Genomic DNA, 19,699 nt, shown 5'->3' on the forward strand with positions numbered 1-19,699 from the left:
AACTCGAGCTTGGTTTAAGTTGGTATACATGCAGAACAGTGGAGGTCAAGATAAAGTCTGGAAGATCAAGCAAAATTTCAGTGAGAGCTGCTTATAGGATTGCAAAAAAAGCAAATCAGAACCCTAGCTTGACTGCAAAAGACCTAAAGATTTAGCAGACTCTGGAGTTGTGGTACATCTCCGGCATCCTCATCATAAAATTGTGTCAGAAGTATGTAAAAGAACATCTTAACAAGCCTGATGCATTTTGGAAACAGGTCCGGTGGACCGATGAGGTTAAAATAGAACTGTTTGGCCACAATGATCAAAGGTATGTGTGGTGAAAAAAGGCCACAAAATTTCAGGAAAAGAACATCTCACCAACCAGTAAACATGGTGGTGGATCAGTCATGCTTTGGTTTGTGTTGCAGCCAAACACAGGGAACAGTTCACAGGTAGAGGGAAAAATTCATTTAAATGAAATTTCAAGAAATTCTTGATGCAAATATAGCACCATCTGTAATAATGCTGAAGTTGAAAAGAGGATGGATTCTACAAATGGATAATGATCCTAAACACACGTCAAAATCCACGATAGACTACTTCAAAAGATGCAAGCTTACAGTCTCCTAATCTGAACATCATTGAAAATCATTTAAAATAGCAGTGCATGCAAGACGACTCCGGAATCTCACAGAACTGGAAGAATTTTCCAAGGAAGAAAGGATAAAAATCACTCAAACAAGAACTGAAAGCCTCCAAAAAGGCTACAAAAAGAATTTACAAGCTGTGGTAATTTCAAAAGGGAGTGCTACTAGGTACTAACCATGCAGGTTGCCCAAATGTTTGCATCTACCCATTTACCTTTTTATCATTTTTAAAATGTAAATGATGAAAATATATAAAAAATGCTGCATTTCCTAATGATACATTGGTGCAAAGCTAAAATATTTTTCTCTTCCGCTATAGAAAATTGGTGAAGATTTTGTGACTGACTTGAGCCAGCTAAGAAAATTGTTGGATTTTGTAGATGATGAGAGCTTTGTGCATGACATAGCCAAAGTCAAGCAGGTAGGTGTTCTAGGGTTGTGGGTGTTTATTCGCTTACTTGCATCTTCCTAAATTACAATATATAGGATATACTATCCTATCCCAGGGCCGTACACTACATTCAGTGTCCTGTAGGGGAGGATGAGCCTCATACATGTTTTCCCAGATAATGAAGGAATAAAGCTAAGTGCTCTCATCTCTTATGTGCATGCCCTACTCACTGTAATGAGGAGCCATTGAAATTGGTCTATAAAGTACACGGAAAACTCCACAATTAAGGTGGTCAGGGGCTGCAGTGAGAGTTCAGAGGGCCATATGCGACCACTAGACCCCCATGTAGCCACAAGTCTTCCGTAGTGATGAGCAAGCGTGCTCGGATAAGGTGTCATCCATGCTCAGGTGACAACCGAGTGACTTCGGCATGCTCAAAAAATATGTTTGAGTCCCCACTGCTGTTTGACAATTGCAATACATGCAGGGATTGCCTGTCTGTAGGCAGATATTTGCTGCAGGTTTCTCCAATAATCCTTTTAAATTTTTTTTGTTTAAATTGTGATATGAAACTCCAGTCTGATTTCTTCTGTCCTATTATTGATAAAACTTCCACCAATTAATAGGAATTCAGATGCCAGGCCTGCGGAGCGTCAGTGGCACCCATCACGTTGTCTACGTCTTTCGATTTTATTTTTTTTATGTTTTCACAGTCTGGACTGACTACAGCGTTCTTTTCAGTATTCTCATACACTCCCTGACAGAAGTTATGTCGCTTATCCATGTTATGTAAATAAAAGTTTAACCTAATGTTAAATTCATCCATTGGTTGTATAAATTATTCTTTTGAATTCTGAAACCCTCCCAAATGTGGTTTAGGTTAAGAAAATAAATTGGCATCAATGCAGAAATATTGATCAGTGAATGGACACAGAATGGTCTGATTTTGTCAAGACAAAAGCTTTGTCGCCTGGTCATATAATGCACCCAATCCTAGTTTACATCCTCACCTGTGCTCTGTAAATGATCGGTTAATTAGTGTGTGTGTGTATAAAAAGAAACCCAGCACCCCAGACCTTCACTTGAACTGCAACTTGAGCTCTGACAACATGCCAAAAATCCACCCTGCGACCAAATCCTGGATTTGGCTGAAGACCAGATCCACTGCAGAGGTGGCTGGCACCTTTAATGTGTCTGAGTGTCAAGTACAAAGAATTAAAAAAAGATTTGAAGAGACTGGATATGGCGTTTGACAAGCCCAGGTCCGGCAGACCCCGCAAGACAACTGCTCAGGAGGAACGTTTGTTGGTTAGAAAATCCAAAGCAAGCCCCTCTTCCACTGCAGCAAAGCTCCAACAGGCCTGGTCACCTCAAGTCCCTGTGTCAACTAGAACAGTTTGTAGGATTCTGTCTCGAAACGGCCTCCATGGTCGAATCAGTGCCCAGAAGCCAGCACTAAACAAAAGGCAAATAAAATACCGTGTGTCATTTGCAAAGTCCCACATCCTGCTGAACAGATGGACGCTGGAAAAGTGGCAGAAGGTGGATTTCTCTGATGAATCTTCAGTAGAATTACACCACAGCTGCCGCAAATACTGCAGGAGACCTACTGGAGCCCGTATGGATCCAAAATACACCCAGAAAACAGTTACATTTGGTGGTGGAATGGTCATGGTCTGGGGTTACATTCAGTATGGGGGTGTGCAAAACATTTGCAAGGTGGAAAGCAATATCAATAGCCTAAAATATCAAGAAGTATTAGCTACCTCTTATATTCCAAATCATAACAGGGGTCAAATTCTGCAGCAGGATGGTGCTCCATCTCATGCATCCATCTCTACAACAAAGTTCCTCCATGCAAAAAAGATCAAGGTGCTCAAGGACTGGCCAGCCCAGTCACCAGACATGAACATCATTGAGCCTGTTTATGGTAGGATGAAAGAGGAAGCTTGGAAGACAAAATTAAAGAATCTACATGAACTCTGGGAGACATGTAAGACTGCATTCTTTGCTATTCCTGATAACTTCATTAATAAATTGTATGAATCATTGTTGAATCGCATGGATGCAGTCCTTCAAGCTCATGGAAGTCACACAAAATATTAAATATGGCTTTAATAGCACCACAGCTTCATTCACCAATGTTATGCAACATATATTTGTATTTTAAGTTAATTATTTGTTTGAATATCACATTACTTTCTGTGGGCGCAAAACTTTTGTCTTGGCAAAATCTGACCATTCTGTGTCCATTAACTGATCAATATTTCTGCATTGATGGCAATTTATTTTCTTAACCTAAACCACATTTTGGAGGGTTTCAGCTTTCAAAAGAATAATTTATGCAACCAATGGATGAATTTAACATCAGATTCTAAGCTTTTATTTACATAACATGGATAAGCGACATAACTTCTTTCAGGGTGTGTATAGAGTTTTTCTTCCCCACTAATGAACGTGGTGTTTTTCTAATTATTCAGGAGAATAAGTTGAAGTTTGCCGCCTACCTGGAAAATGAGTACAAAGTGAAAATTAACCCTTCATCCATGTTTGATGTACAAGTCAAGAGAATCCATGAGTACAAAAGACAGATCCTGAATTGTTTACACATTGTTACCCTGTATAACAGTAAGTATCCTAGCTTACTACTGACTAGATGCCCAGTAAAGCCCTCAGGAGCGGCCAAATGGCAAATTTACAATTGGAGTAAGAGTATGTTCAAGTGCCCCGATGCGATAAAGCATCCATGTGAAATCAGAGGTTTAGGGGGGCTAATTTTGGAATTTATGATGCCAGCCCAAATGCAACCATGGCCTAAAACCCCTGGTACAGGAACATGAATAACACTGGTCAACAGCATTTTTGGTGCCAAAGATATTTCATCGAATTTAGGGTATTTTTGGGGTGCTGATTCTGAATATGTCATCAGTTTTGCCAGATTGGCTCAAGTTTTTGAGATTTTTGGTATCTTATTTATAGCACTTGTTGGTAAATGCGACACATCATCTCATTAATTTCTTTGGATTAGTACTTGAACTGAGCAGTTCTCAATATAGTTTTGTGTTAATTAGTGTTCTAAAAGTTTGTTCATAGCTTGATTTTTGCACTAACTTTATGTTGTTGTCTGTTTTCCAGTGAAAAGCATGAACTCATCAAGAAGAAGTTGTCTTAACGATCCAGACTCATTCTGTTACATTTGTGGTGAATACACACTGCCAAAACATAGAAGAAACATAACAGACTTCGTAAAAAAAGTGTATTTTGCCTATTTTGGGGTTATGCTTGGGGACCAAGACAAGTTTTGGGCACCACACATAGTGTGCAAAGCATGTATCGAATTATTACGAAAATGGAGCAAAGGACAAAGAAAAAGCTTCAAATTTGGTGTTCCAATGGTGTGGAGAGAGCCAAAAAATCATCATGATGACTGTTATTTATGGTAAACACAGGTACAGGCACATCTTCACAATGAGGGACAGGCCTTCTTGCAGATTCCATGTTACTCCCATTTTCGTTTCTTATGCTTATTGAATCCTTGCACTTGCACTGCACAGAAATAACAGTCATCATGATGATTTTTTGGCTCTCTCCACACCATTGGAACACCAAATTTGAAGCTTTTTCTTTGTCCTTTGCTCCATTTTTGTAATAATTCGATACATGCTTTGCACACTATGTGTGGTGCCCAAAACTTGTCTTGGTCCCCAAGCATAACCCCAAAATAGGCAAAATACACTTTTTTTACGAAGTCTGTTATGTTTCTTCTATGTTTTGGCAGTGTGTATTCACCACAAATGTAACAGAATGAGTCTGGATCGTTAAGACAACTTCTTCTTGATGAGTTCATGCTTTTCACTGGAAAACAGACAACAACATAAAGTTAGTGCAAAAATCAAGCTATGAACAAACTTTTAGAACACTAATTAACACAAAACTATATTGAGAACTGCTCAGTTCAAGTAATAATCCAAAGAAATTAATGAGATGATGCGTCGCATTTACCAACAAGTGCTATAAATAAGATACCAAAAATGTCAAAAACTTGAGCCAATCTGGCAAAACTGATAGCATATTCAGAATCAGCACCCCAAAAATACCCCAAATTCATTAAAATATTTTGGACACCAGAATTTTTTTTTGTTGACCTGTGTAATGAGCAAGGCAATGTGTACATTACAGTGGCAAACATTTTGAAATTGGCTCATAATTTTTTTGGGGGGGGATTAATTAGGTGTCATAAAGCCATATGTTCTGTCTACTAGTGCTTGAATAACTCAGTCCATATCATTCCAAACAGCGTTTCTAAGAATGCTGATTAGTCCTAGTAAAGCTTCATTCCGAAAATCATCCAGGCTGCTGATCACCCGACGAACAAGGAAAATGCTCGTTTGTTGCGTGAAATGATTTTTAAGCACGTTTAAAAAAAAAAAATCAATGTTCTCGGCAGCAGTGTCCCGTGTAAACATTACACGTGCTTCCGATAACAAAGATAGTAATAAATATTACTGTGCAGTCAGCCAGTCAAGGAAGGCCATTAAATGACCACCAATTTGAAACCATAGCCGAATGGTGATTTTTTTTTTTTAAATTCGTTTATTTTCAAACGCAAATAAAGTATAACATACATGTTTGTCCTCATCATTAATCCGCATAGTTACATTTGCAAAGATAGGTAAAGACAGCACATACATATGCCAATCATTTCACAGGAGGAAAACATATGTATATAATTATTAAAACAATCAAAACATAAAGTTATGAACATAAAACTTTAAAACTACAACTAAACTAAGCCTCTGAAACTATTAAGCCGCCATTTAACAATAGCTGAATATTATTTTTCCACTCCACTGTGCAGTACTTGCAGTACAAAGTCAGAGAAACCATGTTTGTGTCTATCAGTCACGTCACAGGGTGAGATGAGAGGTGTTCCATCTATCCCAGATTTTGTTGAACTTACCTGGGCAACCCCTGTTTTGATAAAGAGTGCGCTCATAGGGAACAACTGCATTCACCAACTCGACCCAGGACCTAATGGAAGGGGGTGAGTTCCCCATCCATCGCAGGGCTATCAACTTCCGTGCCAAAAACAGAGTTTCACGTAGAAAAATCCCCACATAGTGGTCCCAAGTCTCCTCGTCCCACACCCCAAACAGGCAGACTAAAGGCTCAAGAGGAATCGAGATTGACAGTATGGAAGCCAATAGTGACGTCACCTCTCTCCAATAATTAAGAATAATGGGACACTGCCATACCATATGTACAAAGTCAGCGTCTGGTGAGTGGCAACGCAAACACTCCGACGTCGAGTATCGACCCATACGAAAGAGTCTCAGTGGAGTCAAATATGACTGGTGAATTATATATAGTTGGGTCATCCGATTATTGACCGACGGGGAGACCTTGAGAGGGGAGTCTAAAATATCCTCCCATTCCTCACTCTGCACATTAGTGACAAGCCCCTCCCATTTGCTTTTCACTGAGTCTATGACAGAAGTCGCTCCCGTTGATAGCAGATATGTGTATAGGGACGAGATAAGGCCCTGAGGTCCCTGTGACTTAAGGATACCTATCAAGGGCAAAGATGAAATGTTCCAGTTTGTTCCCACACTCCTAGCAAATGACTGAATGGCAGATCTGAGTTGCAGGTATCGGAAAAATTGAGATCTTGGAAGATCACATCCAACTTGTAGTTGCTCAAAGGATTTAAAGACCCCCTGATCATACAAATCCCCTATTGACAGGACTCCATGGGAAACCCAAAAATTTGCAGACGGGTGATTCATCAGTGCAGGGAAATAATCATTATCCCATAGAGGCATCTCGGCTACAATGTCTCCAAACCCAGTGACCCTTTTGATTTTTTTCCAAGTGGATCGTGCCAATCGTATCATGGGTAACAATCGGGGGGCATTAATTTTTTTCCGACTTTAAAAGACCCAGTGGGCACTTAGCCCCAGCAGAACTAACTAGGTGGTTTTCAGAATTAGGGAGACAATTATGAGGCATCCACTTACAAAGTGCTTTGGCCTGTCCCGCCAAATAATATAAAAAGAAATCCAGCAGTGCCGCTCCTCCCCCCTGTTTAGGCCTTTGCAAAGTCGTCAGTTTAAGTTTGGGTCTGCCCTTCCCCCACACGAACGAGGCAACATAAGAGTTTAAGTTAGTAAAAAAGTATTTTGGTACAGGTACCGTGCTATGTTGAAGGCAATAGTTGAATTTAGGGAGCAGGATCATTTTTATGAGATTAATACGGCCTGCTACAGACAGTGGAAGTTTACTCCAAGATGTGAATTTCGACTTAGCGTATTCCAACAGGGGAAAGATATTAAGTTGTAGATCCAATCCACTACACCGGGACATATAAATACCCAAGTATTTGAATTCAGACACTACAGGTAACAGGGAAAGAGCGTCAAAGTTAGATATTGGGGAATGGGTCAGAGGTAGGAGGGCAGACTTATCCCAATTAATACCGAATGGTGATTTTATGACCTTTGGTGGCACAATATGTAAAATAAACGAAAAAAAAGCATCTGCCAATCCCAATCACTGTTACTGTCTTCATCACCGTAGGAAAAAACATCTGAGATAAAAAAAAAAAAGCGGGTTACAGAAAGAGGAACACATTTTACAATGTATTTAAGTTTTTGTGTTCCTGAAAAAAAAAAATGTGAAAGGCAAAGGCATTAACTTTGTTTTCCCACCAACGTTGCCTATATTGGCGGAAAAAGATATTAAGAGAGAGTATGAAAAGAACACATAGATTATGCCCCATGTATTGTGAAAAAAGATGAAAAAAATTATTTGGTTATCCAATTGAGAAAAATGTTACAGTTCTTTTAAACTGCATGTACAGGGGAAAAATAATGCCTGGTCAGGAACAGGGGAAAAATAATGCCTGGTCAGGAACAGGGGAAAAATAATGCCTGGTCAGGAACAGGGGAAAAATAATGCCTGGTCAGGAACAGGGGAAAAATATTTGCCTGGTCAGGAACAGGGGAAAAATATTTGCCTGGTCAGGAACAGGGGAAAAATATTTGCCTGGTCAGGAACAGGGGAAAAATAATGCCTGGTCAGGAACAGGGGAAAAATAATGCCTGGTCAGGAACAGGGGAAAAATAATGCCTGGTCAGGAACAGGGGAAAAATAATGCCTGGTCAGGAACAGGGGAAAAATAATGCCTGGTCAGAAACAGGGGAAAAATAATGCCTGGTCAGGAACAGGGGAATAATAATGCCTGGTAAGGATCAGGGGAAAAATAATGCCTGGTCAGGAAGAGGGAAAAAATAATGCCTGGTCAGGAACAGGGGAAAAATACTGCCTGGTCTTAACCTATTTTAGGTTTTCAAAAATAAAAAATAGGCAGAAAAATGGAAGCAGCAAATAACTGAAGGTCTAATAAATAATTGGTTGTAAAAGTACCTTTAATCTAGAAATTTGAGTTTGTCACTTTATGTTGGTGACATTTCTTAATATCTTAGCAAATCTGCTTGTTTTAAATACCGTAGTTTTAAACCTCATCCCTTGTGGTCGGAGTAAGCTGCAGGGCTACAGTGCATTGACACATAAGAAATATAGTGATGATTCAGAAATATGGATGTATCTGTCCAGGATGCTTCCCCAGAAAGGATGATACTTACTCCAGCTGTAAAAGAGGAAGACGTTACAACAAAAAAAAATTGAAACATTCTTAAATTACAAAAAAATCACCCAACAAGGGCATTGTAGACTTTATAATGTGAGCTTTTTATAACACATTGATCATTTTCCAGGAATCAAGAAAGATCCGTCCAAAACCTTTGTGCCAAGGACAGTTATGATCGGAGGAAAGGTATAGTACCATATATCTCACCTATAAATCTGATATCTGGTTTATTATGATTGTGTCATTCCAGGTTTAGTCATTCATAGACTATTTTTGGAAATCTCATTTGGACCCCATTCTCTTATTAAGGGTGAATGAGCTCTATGAACCCCTTTTTTCCATAAATAGCCATATTGATAATTCATTATTACTAGAGAACATTTGTGTGTTATTATTGACCTTCTCCATGTCTTACAGGCAGCTCCTGGATACCACATGGCAAAAATGATCATTAAATTAATTACATCTGTTGCAAACATTGTGAACAATGACCCAGTAGTGGGAGACAGACTGAAGGTCATATACTTGGAGAACTACAGAGTGTCTCTGGCAGAGAAGGGTAGGTTTTATGGTGACCCGATAAATAGTACACCTTGGTCAGAGTAATGACATGCCGGGGATTCACAGTTGGATGGCTCTTACGAATGCCAATGTATAGATATATATCACACGTAGGCTCCCTTATTGAAAAAAAAAAAGGTGCACTGTGTGGTATGGGTTTTTTTTTTTTTTTTTGCATGATGTCTCTGCATGGAAAGGCGTAGTTGACTATGTTTTTCTACGCAGTTTAAAAAAACACTTGCTGACATATCCTCCAGTCTTTGCAATGTTATAAAAAAAATTTAATTCTCTTCATTACTTTATTTTGCTTTCTTCTCTGACAAACACTGTGCTGCAATGTTGTTTCATGCCCCGTTTTAGCATCTTTAGAAGCTACTTTCAGCTGCTGCTCTGCAAAATCCATACACTAAATTCAAAAATAAAAATTCAAGGTACTGAAGTAGATTTTAAGTATTCATAACTTTGCAATGCTGGGAGGATAATTAATTAAGTAAGAAGATTAGTTACTTTTAACCATTTATGCAGTGTTAAAAAGTGTGGCCAACTACATTTTGGCATATAGTTTGGGCTACGTGATGCCATTGTTTCTCAATCAAGCATATTGCAAAAGTTCACTCTCCCCTGCATATGTATGAATATAAAAGTATATGAGAATATTACAATAAAAATACTAACGAAAGTGTAGCAATAAAATACATAGTCCATTATGTCGTGGTGTGAATTAGGCGTTGGTCTGCTGAAAAAGGAGAACAAATACCTCTGTTTTGGGCACAGAAGACAATATTAGCGAGTTGCTGGATCAGGTGTAATAAAGCAAAACAAAGTAAAACAATAAGTAGAATATCTAGGGAAACAGAAATTGGTACATTAAAGAGATAAATGAAGACAGGAATAGGGTAGATAAAAGATAGAGGCAACCTCAGATATTCAAAATAATTAGAGTTATTCTAAAACTGCCACTTGAGCAGATCAGAGCTGTGCAGTCTCCTTACTTTCTGGTTTCTGGCAGGTTGAGCTCTACTTTTAGTAATAGTTCTATAGAGCAGAACTGTTGTATTGGTAGAACTTTAAAGCTCAGCACAGGTTCTGCTGTAACACAATTAGATAATGTGGTTTGTTGGTTGTTTATACTGTTATCACTATATGTACACTATATGTATATGTATGTCCAAACCTTGAGCAGCATGTCCATGCTCAACTTTCCTCCCACCTCTCATCTAACTCTCTCCTTGACAACCTCCAATCTGGCTTCTGCCCCCACCACTCCACCGAAACTGCCCTGACCAAAATTACTAATGACTTACAGCCAAAGCTAACAGACACTTCTCCATCCTCCTTCTCCACCTGTCCTCTGCCTTTGACACAGTCGACCACTGCCTACATTCTACAGATTCTTTCTTCCCTTGGCATCAAAGACCTTGCCCTGTCCTAGATCGCCTCCTACCTTTCCGACCGCACATTTAGCGTTTCCCACTCCCACACTACCTCCTCATCCCGCTCTCTCTGTTGGAGTCCATCAAGGCTCTGTCCTGGGCCCCTACCTTTTTCCATCTATACCCTTCGCCTAGGACAACTCATAAAGTCCCATGGCTTCCAGTACCACCTGTATGCCAATGACACTCAGATCTACCTCTCTGGCCCAGATGTCACACCTCTGCTGTCCAGAATCCCAGAGTGTCTATCAGCCATATCCTCCTTCTTCACCTCTCGCTTCCTAAAACTCAATGTAGACAAAACCAAACTCATCATCTTTCCTTCATCTCACGTATCTTCCCTGCCCGAGCTATCTATTATGGTAAACGGCATCACACTCTCTTCCGCACCTGAATTCCGTTGCCTCGGAGTAACTCTCGACTCTGCCCTGTCCTGAAAACCACACGTCCAAACTCTTGCCACCTCCTGTCGCCTCCAACTCAAAAATATTTCTAGAATCCGTCTCTTCCTCCGCCCTCAATCTACTAAAACTCTTGTGCATGCCCTCATCATCTCCCGCCTCGGTTACTGCAACACCCTCCTCTGTGGCCTTCCTGCTAACTCTCTTGCACCTCTCCAGTTTGTCCTCAACTCTGCTGTCCGACTAATCCACCTCTCTCCTCGCTACTCCCCTGTTTCTCTCCTCTGCAAATTCCTCCACTGGCTCCCAATTCCCCAATGAATCCAGTTCAAACTACTCCGAACTAATCTCTTAATATCTCCCCTCATGTAATCTTCGATCCTCCCAAGACCTCATACTCTCCTCTACACTTATTCGTTCCTCACACAACCGCCTCCAAGATTTCTCCCGAATATCCCCCATCCTCTGGAATTCCACACCTCAACATGTCCGATTATCCATCACCCTCGGATCTTTCAGACGGAACCTGAAAACCCATCTCTTCAGGAAATCCTACAGCCTGCATTAGCCATTCTGCCGCCTCACCACCACCAGGGCTGCTGCACCACCGACCTTCTGTAACTGCCCCATTATCCCGTAGAATGTACGTCCGCAAGGATAGGGTCCTCTCCCCTCTGTACCCAGTCTGTCACTGTAAATTTGTTTACTGTAAATGATATTTATAACTTTGTATGTAACCCCTTCTCATGTACAGCACCATGGAATTAATAGCGCTATATAAATTAATAATAATAATAATTATCTGTATATTTGAAAAAGCACACAGCTGGGAGAATTCGAGTCTGATGCTGGGTGCCAGGGGATTGTGATTCCACAGGACTGATAAGAGCAGTGTGGCAGGAGCTGAAAGGGAGGGAAGCAGCTTTCTGTATAAAAATCAATGGGCTGGTCAGAGCAGACTGGTATGTTAGGAGTTAACCCCTCTCCTAGAATGCACACTCACAGGGTCTGGGCAGGCACTAGTGCCCCGGCTTCATGGAAACAAGCTGTACAGTATGTAAGATAAAAGCTCTCACAGCAGGAGAATGACAGCATATAGAAAAACAAGTCCATTCTAAACTTGTTTATTTTCAAGCTAAGTAAAGCAATTTAATAACTTGAGGATACAAATTTAATCCCTTCCCGACATGCGTTGTATATTTATGGCGCCGTGGTCGCATGCTCACGCTGAGCGCCGCCGTGGTAGAATGAAGGTGTCAGCTCTATGTGAGAGCTGACACCCTTCAGCGATGCCTATTATCGGTGCTAGCACCAATCCTGGGTGTTTAACCCCTGTGATGCCACTGTCAATAGCTCCCATCGGCATATTGTGATGTGATCGCGTTGTGTCAGTGGTGTACGTGGTGACCACAGGCCCAACAAACAGGTTCTCCATGCATATGTTGTGACTGTCACACAGCCGTGACACATGCAGCTGTGGCGATGAACAGATGATAAGCAAGAGCGATCCAGATATCCAGGTTCCCGCAGCAGCTTGTTCAGTAAGCACTATAGCTTGCCGAATAAGGAAGGAGCCGATGATATTCGCTCATCTCTATTCACCACACATGTAGATAAGTTCCTTGAGGTGTCTAGTTTCCAAAATGATGTCACTGGTGAGCGGTTTCCACTGTTTAGGCACATCAGGGGCTCTCCAAACGCGACAATGGCGTCCACTAATTATGCCATCAAATTTTACATTCAAAAAGTCAAATGGCGCTCCTTCCCTTCTGAGCCCTGCCATGCGCAAATACAGTAGTTTTCGCCCACATATGTGGTATCAGCGTACTAAGAAATTGTACAACACATTTTGGAGTCCTTTTTTTGTGTTACCCTTGCGAAATTAAAAAAAAAATTAGGTCTAAAGTAAATTTTTGTTGAAAAAAATTAAAATGTAAATTTTTCCCTTCAACATTACATTAATTCCTGCGTAGCCCCTTAAGGGTTAATAAACTTGAATGTGGTTTTGAATGGTTTCACTTTGGGGTATTTTCTGTCATATGGGCCCCTCAAAGTCACTTCAGGTGTGATGTGGTCCCTAAAAAAAGGTTTTTGTAAAATTTGTTTGGAAAAATGAGAAATCGCTGGTCAACTTTTAACTCTTATAACGTTCGAACATAAGAAAATGATATTTCAAAAATGGTGCCGATGCAAAGTAGACATGTGGGACATGTTATTTATGAACTATTTTGTGTGACATAACTCTTTGATTTAAGGGCATAAAATAAAAAAAGTTTAAAAATTGCAAAATTTTCATCAAATTTTCATTTAAAATAAATAAACACAAGTCATATTGAAGAAATGTTACAGTATGTCACGAGAAAACAGTCTCAGAATCAGTGGGAACCATTCAAGCGTTCCAGAGATATTACCTCATAAAGTAACACTGGTGGTCAGAATTGTAAAATTTGGCCTGGTCTGGGAGGTGAAAACGGGCTTCAGGGTGAAGGAGTTAAAAAGGGGGTGGTGTCATGTAAAGAGGCTTTTGAGTTGTAGTGGATGAGAAGGTTATACAGATTTTCTGGTTAAAATAAATATTTAGTGGAATACAGAAGTCTCTGCAGTCAGGGTTGTCCAGTGAGTGATAATAGAATTTGTTTGTTTCCAGTGATTCCCGCCTCTGACCTATCTCAGCAGATCTCCACAGCTGGCACTGAGGCTTCTGGTACTGGGAATATGAAGTTCATGCTGAACGGAGCACTTACCATTGGTACAATGGATGGTGCCAATGTGGAGATGGCAGAGGAGGCAGGAGAAGACAACCTGTTTATCTTTGGCATGAGAGTGGAGGATGTGGACGCTATGGACAAGAAAGGGTTTGTATCCCAGCATGATCACTGTATCTTGATTGCACGAGACCCCATTGAAGCCGCCTTTAGCTTGTTGTTAGCAGTGTACTTGGCTTATCATATCCACTGAATCGTGTGGGCATGTAATAAAATGGATGCAGAAGTGACCACCAGTCTAGCCATCAACAGAAACAAGATGGCGCCCTGGACATGCTCTGATCGGTAGGAGAGGCCGACCTGTGCAGAAACACATTCATGATCCAAAAGAATGGAAAGTGAGGTCACCTGGTATACAGGAATCATCTGGTATACAGCTAATCCAAGTAATGAGGATAAAGTGCGAGTCCACAGCTGTGCCCGAGTGTTTCACCAGGCAGTGCTGCATTTTCTACTGACAATTTGTTTTGATGTGTTTTATCTGCACAAGGAACATTGCCAAAATCCTAGTGATAAAGCTAATGTGGATTTTACTGCATGGCACACAACCTGGAGGTGTGACTACGCTGGATTTAACCATTATCGTGGTTAATGCTGACTAGTAATCGGTGAATGTGCTTGGATAAGGTGTTCTCCACGCTTGTGTGCTAACAGAGTACCTTCGGTGTGCTTGAATAATATGTTCGAGTCCCTGCGGGTGCATGCTGCTGGTCGACAGCCGCAACATATGCAGGGATTGTCTAACAGGGAATTCCTGCATGTGTTAGGCTACGTTCACATTTGCGTTGTTGGGCGCAGCGTCGTCGACACAACGCATGTCAAACGCATGCACAACTCAGCGTTTTTTGACGCATGCGTTGTCCTATACAATTGAAGATCCAAAACACCACCAAAAAAATAAATTTAGTCAAAAGGCGCATGCGTCAAAAAACGCGGCTCAACGCAGGCAACTGCGCCCTATGCGTTTTTCATAGACACTAATGTGTTTTTTTGGCGCATTTACGACGCAGGTGCGTTGCATGCGTTTTTCTTCGGAAATGTGACACATCAAAACTGCAACCTGTAGCGTCGTCCGCGCCCTGTCTGGTGCGCCAAAAAAACGCATGCGTCATACAACGCATACTGGCACATGTCCATGCGCCCCCCATGTTAAAGAAGATAGGGGCGCATGACGCATGCGTCGGTATGCGTCGACGACGCTGCGCCCAACAACGCAAATGTGAACGTAGCCTTAGTGTTACAGCTGTCGAACAGCCGCGAGACCTGCAGCGGTGGGGAGCCGAACATATGTTTTGAGCACGCCGAAGATACTCAGTTAACACATGATCATGGAACACCATATCCGAGCACGTCGCTCATCAGTAATGCTGATGTTTCTGAGGTCGAGTTATTCTACTAAATCATTTTTTTTCTTCCTTTTTATGTAGATACAATGCTAAGGATTACTATGACCGAATTCCTGAACTTCGAGAGGTGATCAACCAGATCAGAGATGGACGCTTTTCCCCCAGAGAACCAGACTTGTTTAAGGATGTGGTGAATATGCTGATGCACCATGACAGGTAAGTCGGAAAAAGCGAACTGAAATAAATTAACTTTTTGATGATATTCTAATTTTGTGAGAAGCACTTGTATAATGTTAGTCCACCAGCGCCTGTTTACGTTCCTTATACAACAACCTGTGGGGAACAGCAGTTGTTAATATGATCACTTGGTCAGCATACAGTTTGCACATAGCTCTAGAGTCTCTTAGATCGCAGATATGCTCCAATAAACCATCCAGTGAAGGAGCTGTGCTGGGTAATCAGCCAACGACGGCCACATTTACACTGACCAATGATCGGAAATGAGCATTAATACAACCGCTCATTCAGACGATTATTGACCTTGTAATGGGGCCGTCTATGTCTTATTGTATGAAGCTGATTCGCCACCTGACAGCCACCAGAAGTTGTACTGTGAATAGTGACTGCGCCTCTGTGCATCATCATTACATAGTTAAATAGGTTGAAAAAAGACCAAGGTGCATCAAGTCCCAACCACTTATACATTCTGTATCTATTATGTATAACCCACAATGTTATGTCTACTGAGGAAATCATCCAGCCCTTTTTTAAAAGCTGTTAGTGTCTGCCGCCATTACTACCTATTGTGTAGAGCATTCCACAGTCTGACTGCTCTAACTGTAAAGAACCCTTTCCTATTTTGTTGCCAGAATTACCTTTCCTTTGTTAGGTCCTTCATCAGTTTAAAACCAGTACCCTGTGTCTAAGTATATACTTCTTGTCATAGGTTCAAGGTATTTGCAGACTATGAGGCCTATATTAAATGCCAGGAGAAAGTGGACCAATTATACATGGTAAGACATAGGAACTGGCTATAGCCACCCGCCGTAATCTGCTCATTAATCCACCGTGTATTGACAATTGACATTATTATTTCTTTTTCAGAACCTCAGGGAATGGACCAAAAAAGTAATAAAGAACATCGCTTGCTCTGGCAAGTTCTCTAGCGACAGGACAATTAGTGAATACGCCACTGAAATCTGGGGGGTGGAACCCTCCGCTGTGAAGATTCCTCCACCCAACATACCCAGGGACTAGCTCCTCGGAGATGCATGTGCCCACCATTTCTGCTGGTAGTTTGGTTGGCTCAGGATTAGTGTTTGTTCACCAGTTGTGATCGCTTTCCCATCAGAGCATGGTCTTGTCTTTGGGGGGAACCAAACTGATTGTGTCGTCCTATTCCAACTCTCAATATTATAACCTGGTATTTATTCCAATGGAAGTCACTGGCATTGCCTTCATATAATCGGATATTGTAGAGCAGGAGCCAACCCCAACGTGCGCAGGCGACAGTTCACTGCTCAACATGGCGCACGGTAGCAAATCCATCTATGAACAAACCACTGTACTCCACAAATATGAATGCAATGTCTCGGTAGCCATTTACACCGGATTATTTTACGTAGTTTGTTTGCCCTTTATGATCAAATCGGAAGCACAGACATGACCTGCATTTCACTTTTACAATTGTCTCATTGTTTTATTATTTTTATCACAACTGTTAATTTTTTTTTCTAATATTTTAGTGTCTAAACACCTTGTGGATTGCAGATGGAAGCTTAGATTTTAGAATTAGGACTTCTAGAAAAGAGAATATTTTAGGAGATAAAAGCAGAGAAGAGGCCATGTGTTATGGGGTGAGGCATCCTCGGCGGTAGAGGGTCCATAGACTACTGTTGTTGTGACATATATGCCACTGGGAGAAGCCCTGGCAACGTTCTTACGTACTGTAATAGAAAGGACGACCCCCCCACCCCAGCGTACGTCTAGGCGTCAGACCGCACAGAGTAAACACGTCCCAACGCCACAATGCATCAGTAAGTGGAAGTCGTATCCACGCTCCCCACAACCTCACAGAACGAGGGGAGGACGAGCAAGCTTTGTGTGAAGCATTATATTCCATGTGTTTGTCTTTGTAAAAACGCCGTTGTTTTAGCATTTTGTGTGTGATTTCAAAGTACTGTATTTCTAACTAAAGATTTGCACGTTATCTCCACCTTCATGCTTGTGGGACTCGTCCTTCAATAAACCTAGTACCGAATTTCAGCTTTTGGAATGTCATTTATTCTAGTCTATGGTTATTACACAGATTCTTCAACGACACTTTGAAGGGAACCTGTCACCAGAAACAACACTGTTATCCTGCAGATATGGGGTTAATCTGCAGGTTAACAGCATTATTTCTGGTGACCGGTTCCCTTTAAGGCCGGGGCTATATGGCAGCTCTGTCCTCGACATCTGTCACGTGGCCAGAGTCAGCTAGGTGTCGCTACATCGCAGTGCAATTACAGTGAATGGGGTCGCAATATGACCGCGACGGGCAAGTCACAAGAATTCCAACTGCGTCAGATATTTTGGGACTTGCTTTTAATGAGACTCCATTTACCGGTACTTGTATTGTGCTGTGATGTGGGGGCGACGTCTAGTTCAGTCGCTGTGTATCCCCTGCCCAAATGTTACTGGTGAAGCTCAATTCTTTCAGAAAGAAGCAACAAAAATAAAAACACCATCATCTTTCCAAACGATAAACTCTAGGTGTGTCAATTCGAAACGCCAGAATTACGTTTTTTTGGTCCCTGCGACATTGCATTAAAATGCAATAACGGGCGATCAAAAGAATGTATCTGCACCGAAATGGTATCATAAAAAACGCCAGCTAGGCACGCAAAAAATAAGCCCTCAACCGACCCCAGATCATGAAAATTGGAAACGCTACGGATATCGGAAAATGGCGCAAATTTATTTATTTTTTTTTAGCAAAGTTTGGAATTTTTTTTCACCACTTAGATAAAAAAGAACCTAGTCATGTTAGGTGTCTATGAACTCGTACTGACCTGGAGAATGATACTGGCAGGTCAGTTTTAGCATTTAGTGAACCTAGCAAAAAAGCCAAACAAAAAACAAGTGTGAGATTGCACTTTTTTTGCAATTTCACCGCACTTGGAAATTTTTTCCCGTTTCTAGTACACGACATGCTAAAACCAATGATGTCGTTCAAAAGTACAACTCGTCCCGCAAAAACTAAGCCCTCACATGGCCATATGGATGGAGAAATAAAAAAGTTATGGCTCTGGGAATGAGGGGAGCGAAAAACGAACACGGAAAAACGGAAAATTCCAAGGTCATGAAGGGGTTAATGTAGGGTCAGTGACCAGTTACATTTGAATAAGTACCAGAAGTAGCGAAGCAAACCATAGTCATTATAGGTTCTTACCCATGCTGTGTGAGGGTGACACACGCCCCTTGAGGAAGCCATAAGCGAAACGCGCGTAGGGGTGCGTGTCACGCTCACACTCACAGCATGGTTGAGAACCTATAATGATTATGGTTTGCTTCACTACTACTGGTACTTATTCAAATGTGATTCTCCAATGCTGCAATGTGCAAGGTAGCGTATGGTGCAGCAGCGCATACACGCCGTGCGGGTCCCTCTATGTCGTGCGGTCGTCAGGAGGTGAAGCACTATGCAGAGCCAGGGATGCCCTGGCCGGTGGCGTCCCTGGATACCAAGCGTGGAGAAAAAAAAAAGATAGCCTACAAGCCCTGCCCACATGTGGGGCCGCTGCATCATACGCTACCTTGTACATTGTAGCATTGGAGAATCGATCGCTACCCCGCACGCTACCCCATACACTATAGGTAAGCCAGTGGCCAGATGTGCTCCCTGTGGTGTTCAAACTAGCCCCGGTCTGGGCATTTATTTATCCCTACTGCTGTCCGGACATTTGACACTATTTCTATTTGCATTTGCCTGTGTCAGCAGTGTGGTGTGGTTACCCTATGTGCTAGGTCAGTGTTTCTCAACTCCGGTCCTCAAGACCCACCAACAGGTCAAGTTTTCAGGATCTCTTAGTATTTCACAGGTGATAATTTCATCACCTGCTTCAGCATTCACTCCATCACCTATGGAAATCCTGAAAACTTGGCCTGTTGGTGGGTCTTGTGGACCGGAGTTGAGAAACACTGTGCTAGGTGGTTTCAACTATTTGTTGTGAGTTGAAGGATTCCTATGGGAGTACACTGCATGGAGTTATGTATTAAGAATTGGCTTATAGCTCTATAACATTTTTTCCTCTGCAACCCTTCCTTAAGCGCGGTATCAGTTTATCTCATTTTTTAATCCTGCTATTGACAGAATCTTGATACCAGCAGCTGAGGACTTTGTTGGGGTTTGAGCGCCAGTGTGTTCTATTTACAATGGTAGAATATATCTTAGTAAAAAAAAACATACCTAGGTGTATATACTGTGATATGCTTTATAGCAGTGTTCCCCAAACGCCAGTCCTCGTGGCCCCCAACAGATCAG

General features: G+C 41.5%; 1 protein-coding gene across 2 annotated transcripts in view; it reads left to right on the forward strand.

Annotated features, from left to right (window-relative positions):
• The window catches only part of PYGB (glycogen phosphorylase B), a 149,820-nt gene extending 132,381 nt beyond the window's left edge, over positions 1 to 17,439 (forward strand). For both annotated transcript variants that reach the window (XM_077282857.1, XM_077282856.1), the window contains exons 13-20: positions 949 to 1,050; positions 3,501 to 3,648; positions 8,796 to 8,854; positions 9,086 to 9,227; positions 13,711 to 13,918; positions 15,256 to 15,390; positions 16,121 to 16,187; positions 16,279 to 17,439. In XM_077282857.1, coding sequence (XP_077138972.1) covers positions 949 to 1,050; positions 3,501 to 3,648; positions 8,796 to 8,854; positions 9,086 to 9,227; positions 13,711 to 13,918; positions 15,256 to 15,390; positions 16,121 to 16,187; positions 16,279 to 16,431 — 1,014 coding nt within the window. In that variant the 3' untranslated portion in view covers positions 16,432 to 17,439. The remainder of the gene's footprint in view (positions 1 to 948; positions 1,051 to 3,500; positions 3,649 to 8,795; positions 8,855 to 9,085; positions 9,228 to 13,710; positions 13,919 to 15,255; positions 15,391 to 16,120; positions 16,188 to 16,278) is intronic.
• Positions 17,440 to 19,699: the final 2,260 nt, after the last annotated feature.

Source organism: Ranitomeya variabilis, chromosome 2, assembly GCF_051348905.1.
Source record: "Ranitomeya variabilis isolate aRanVar5 chromosome 2, aRanVar5.hap1, whole genome shotgun sequence".
NCBI lineage: Eukaryota > Metazoa > Chordata > Amphibia > Anura > Dendrobatidae > Ranitomeya > Ranitomeya variabilis.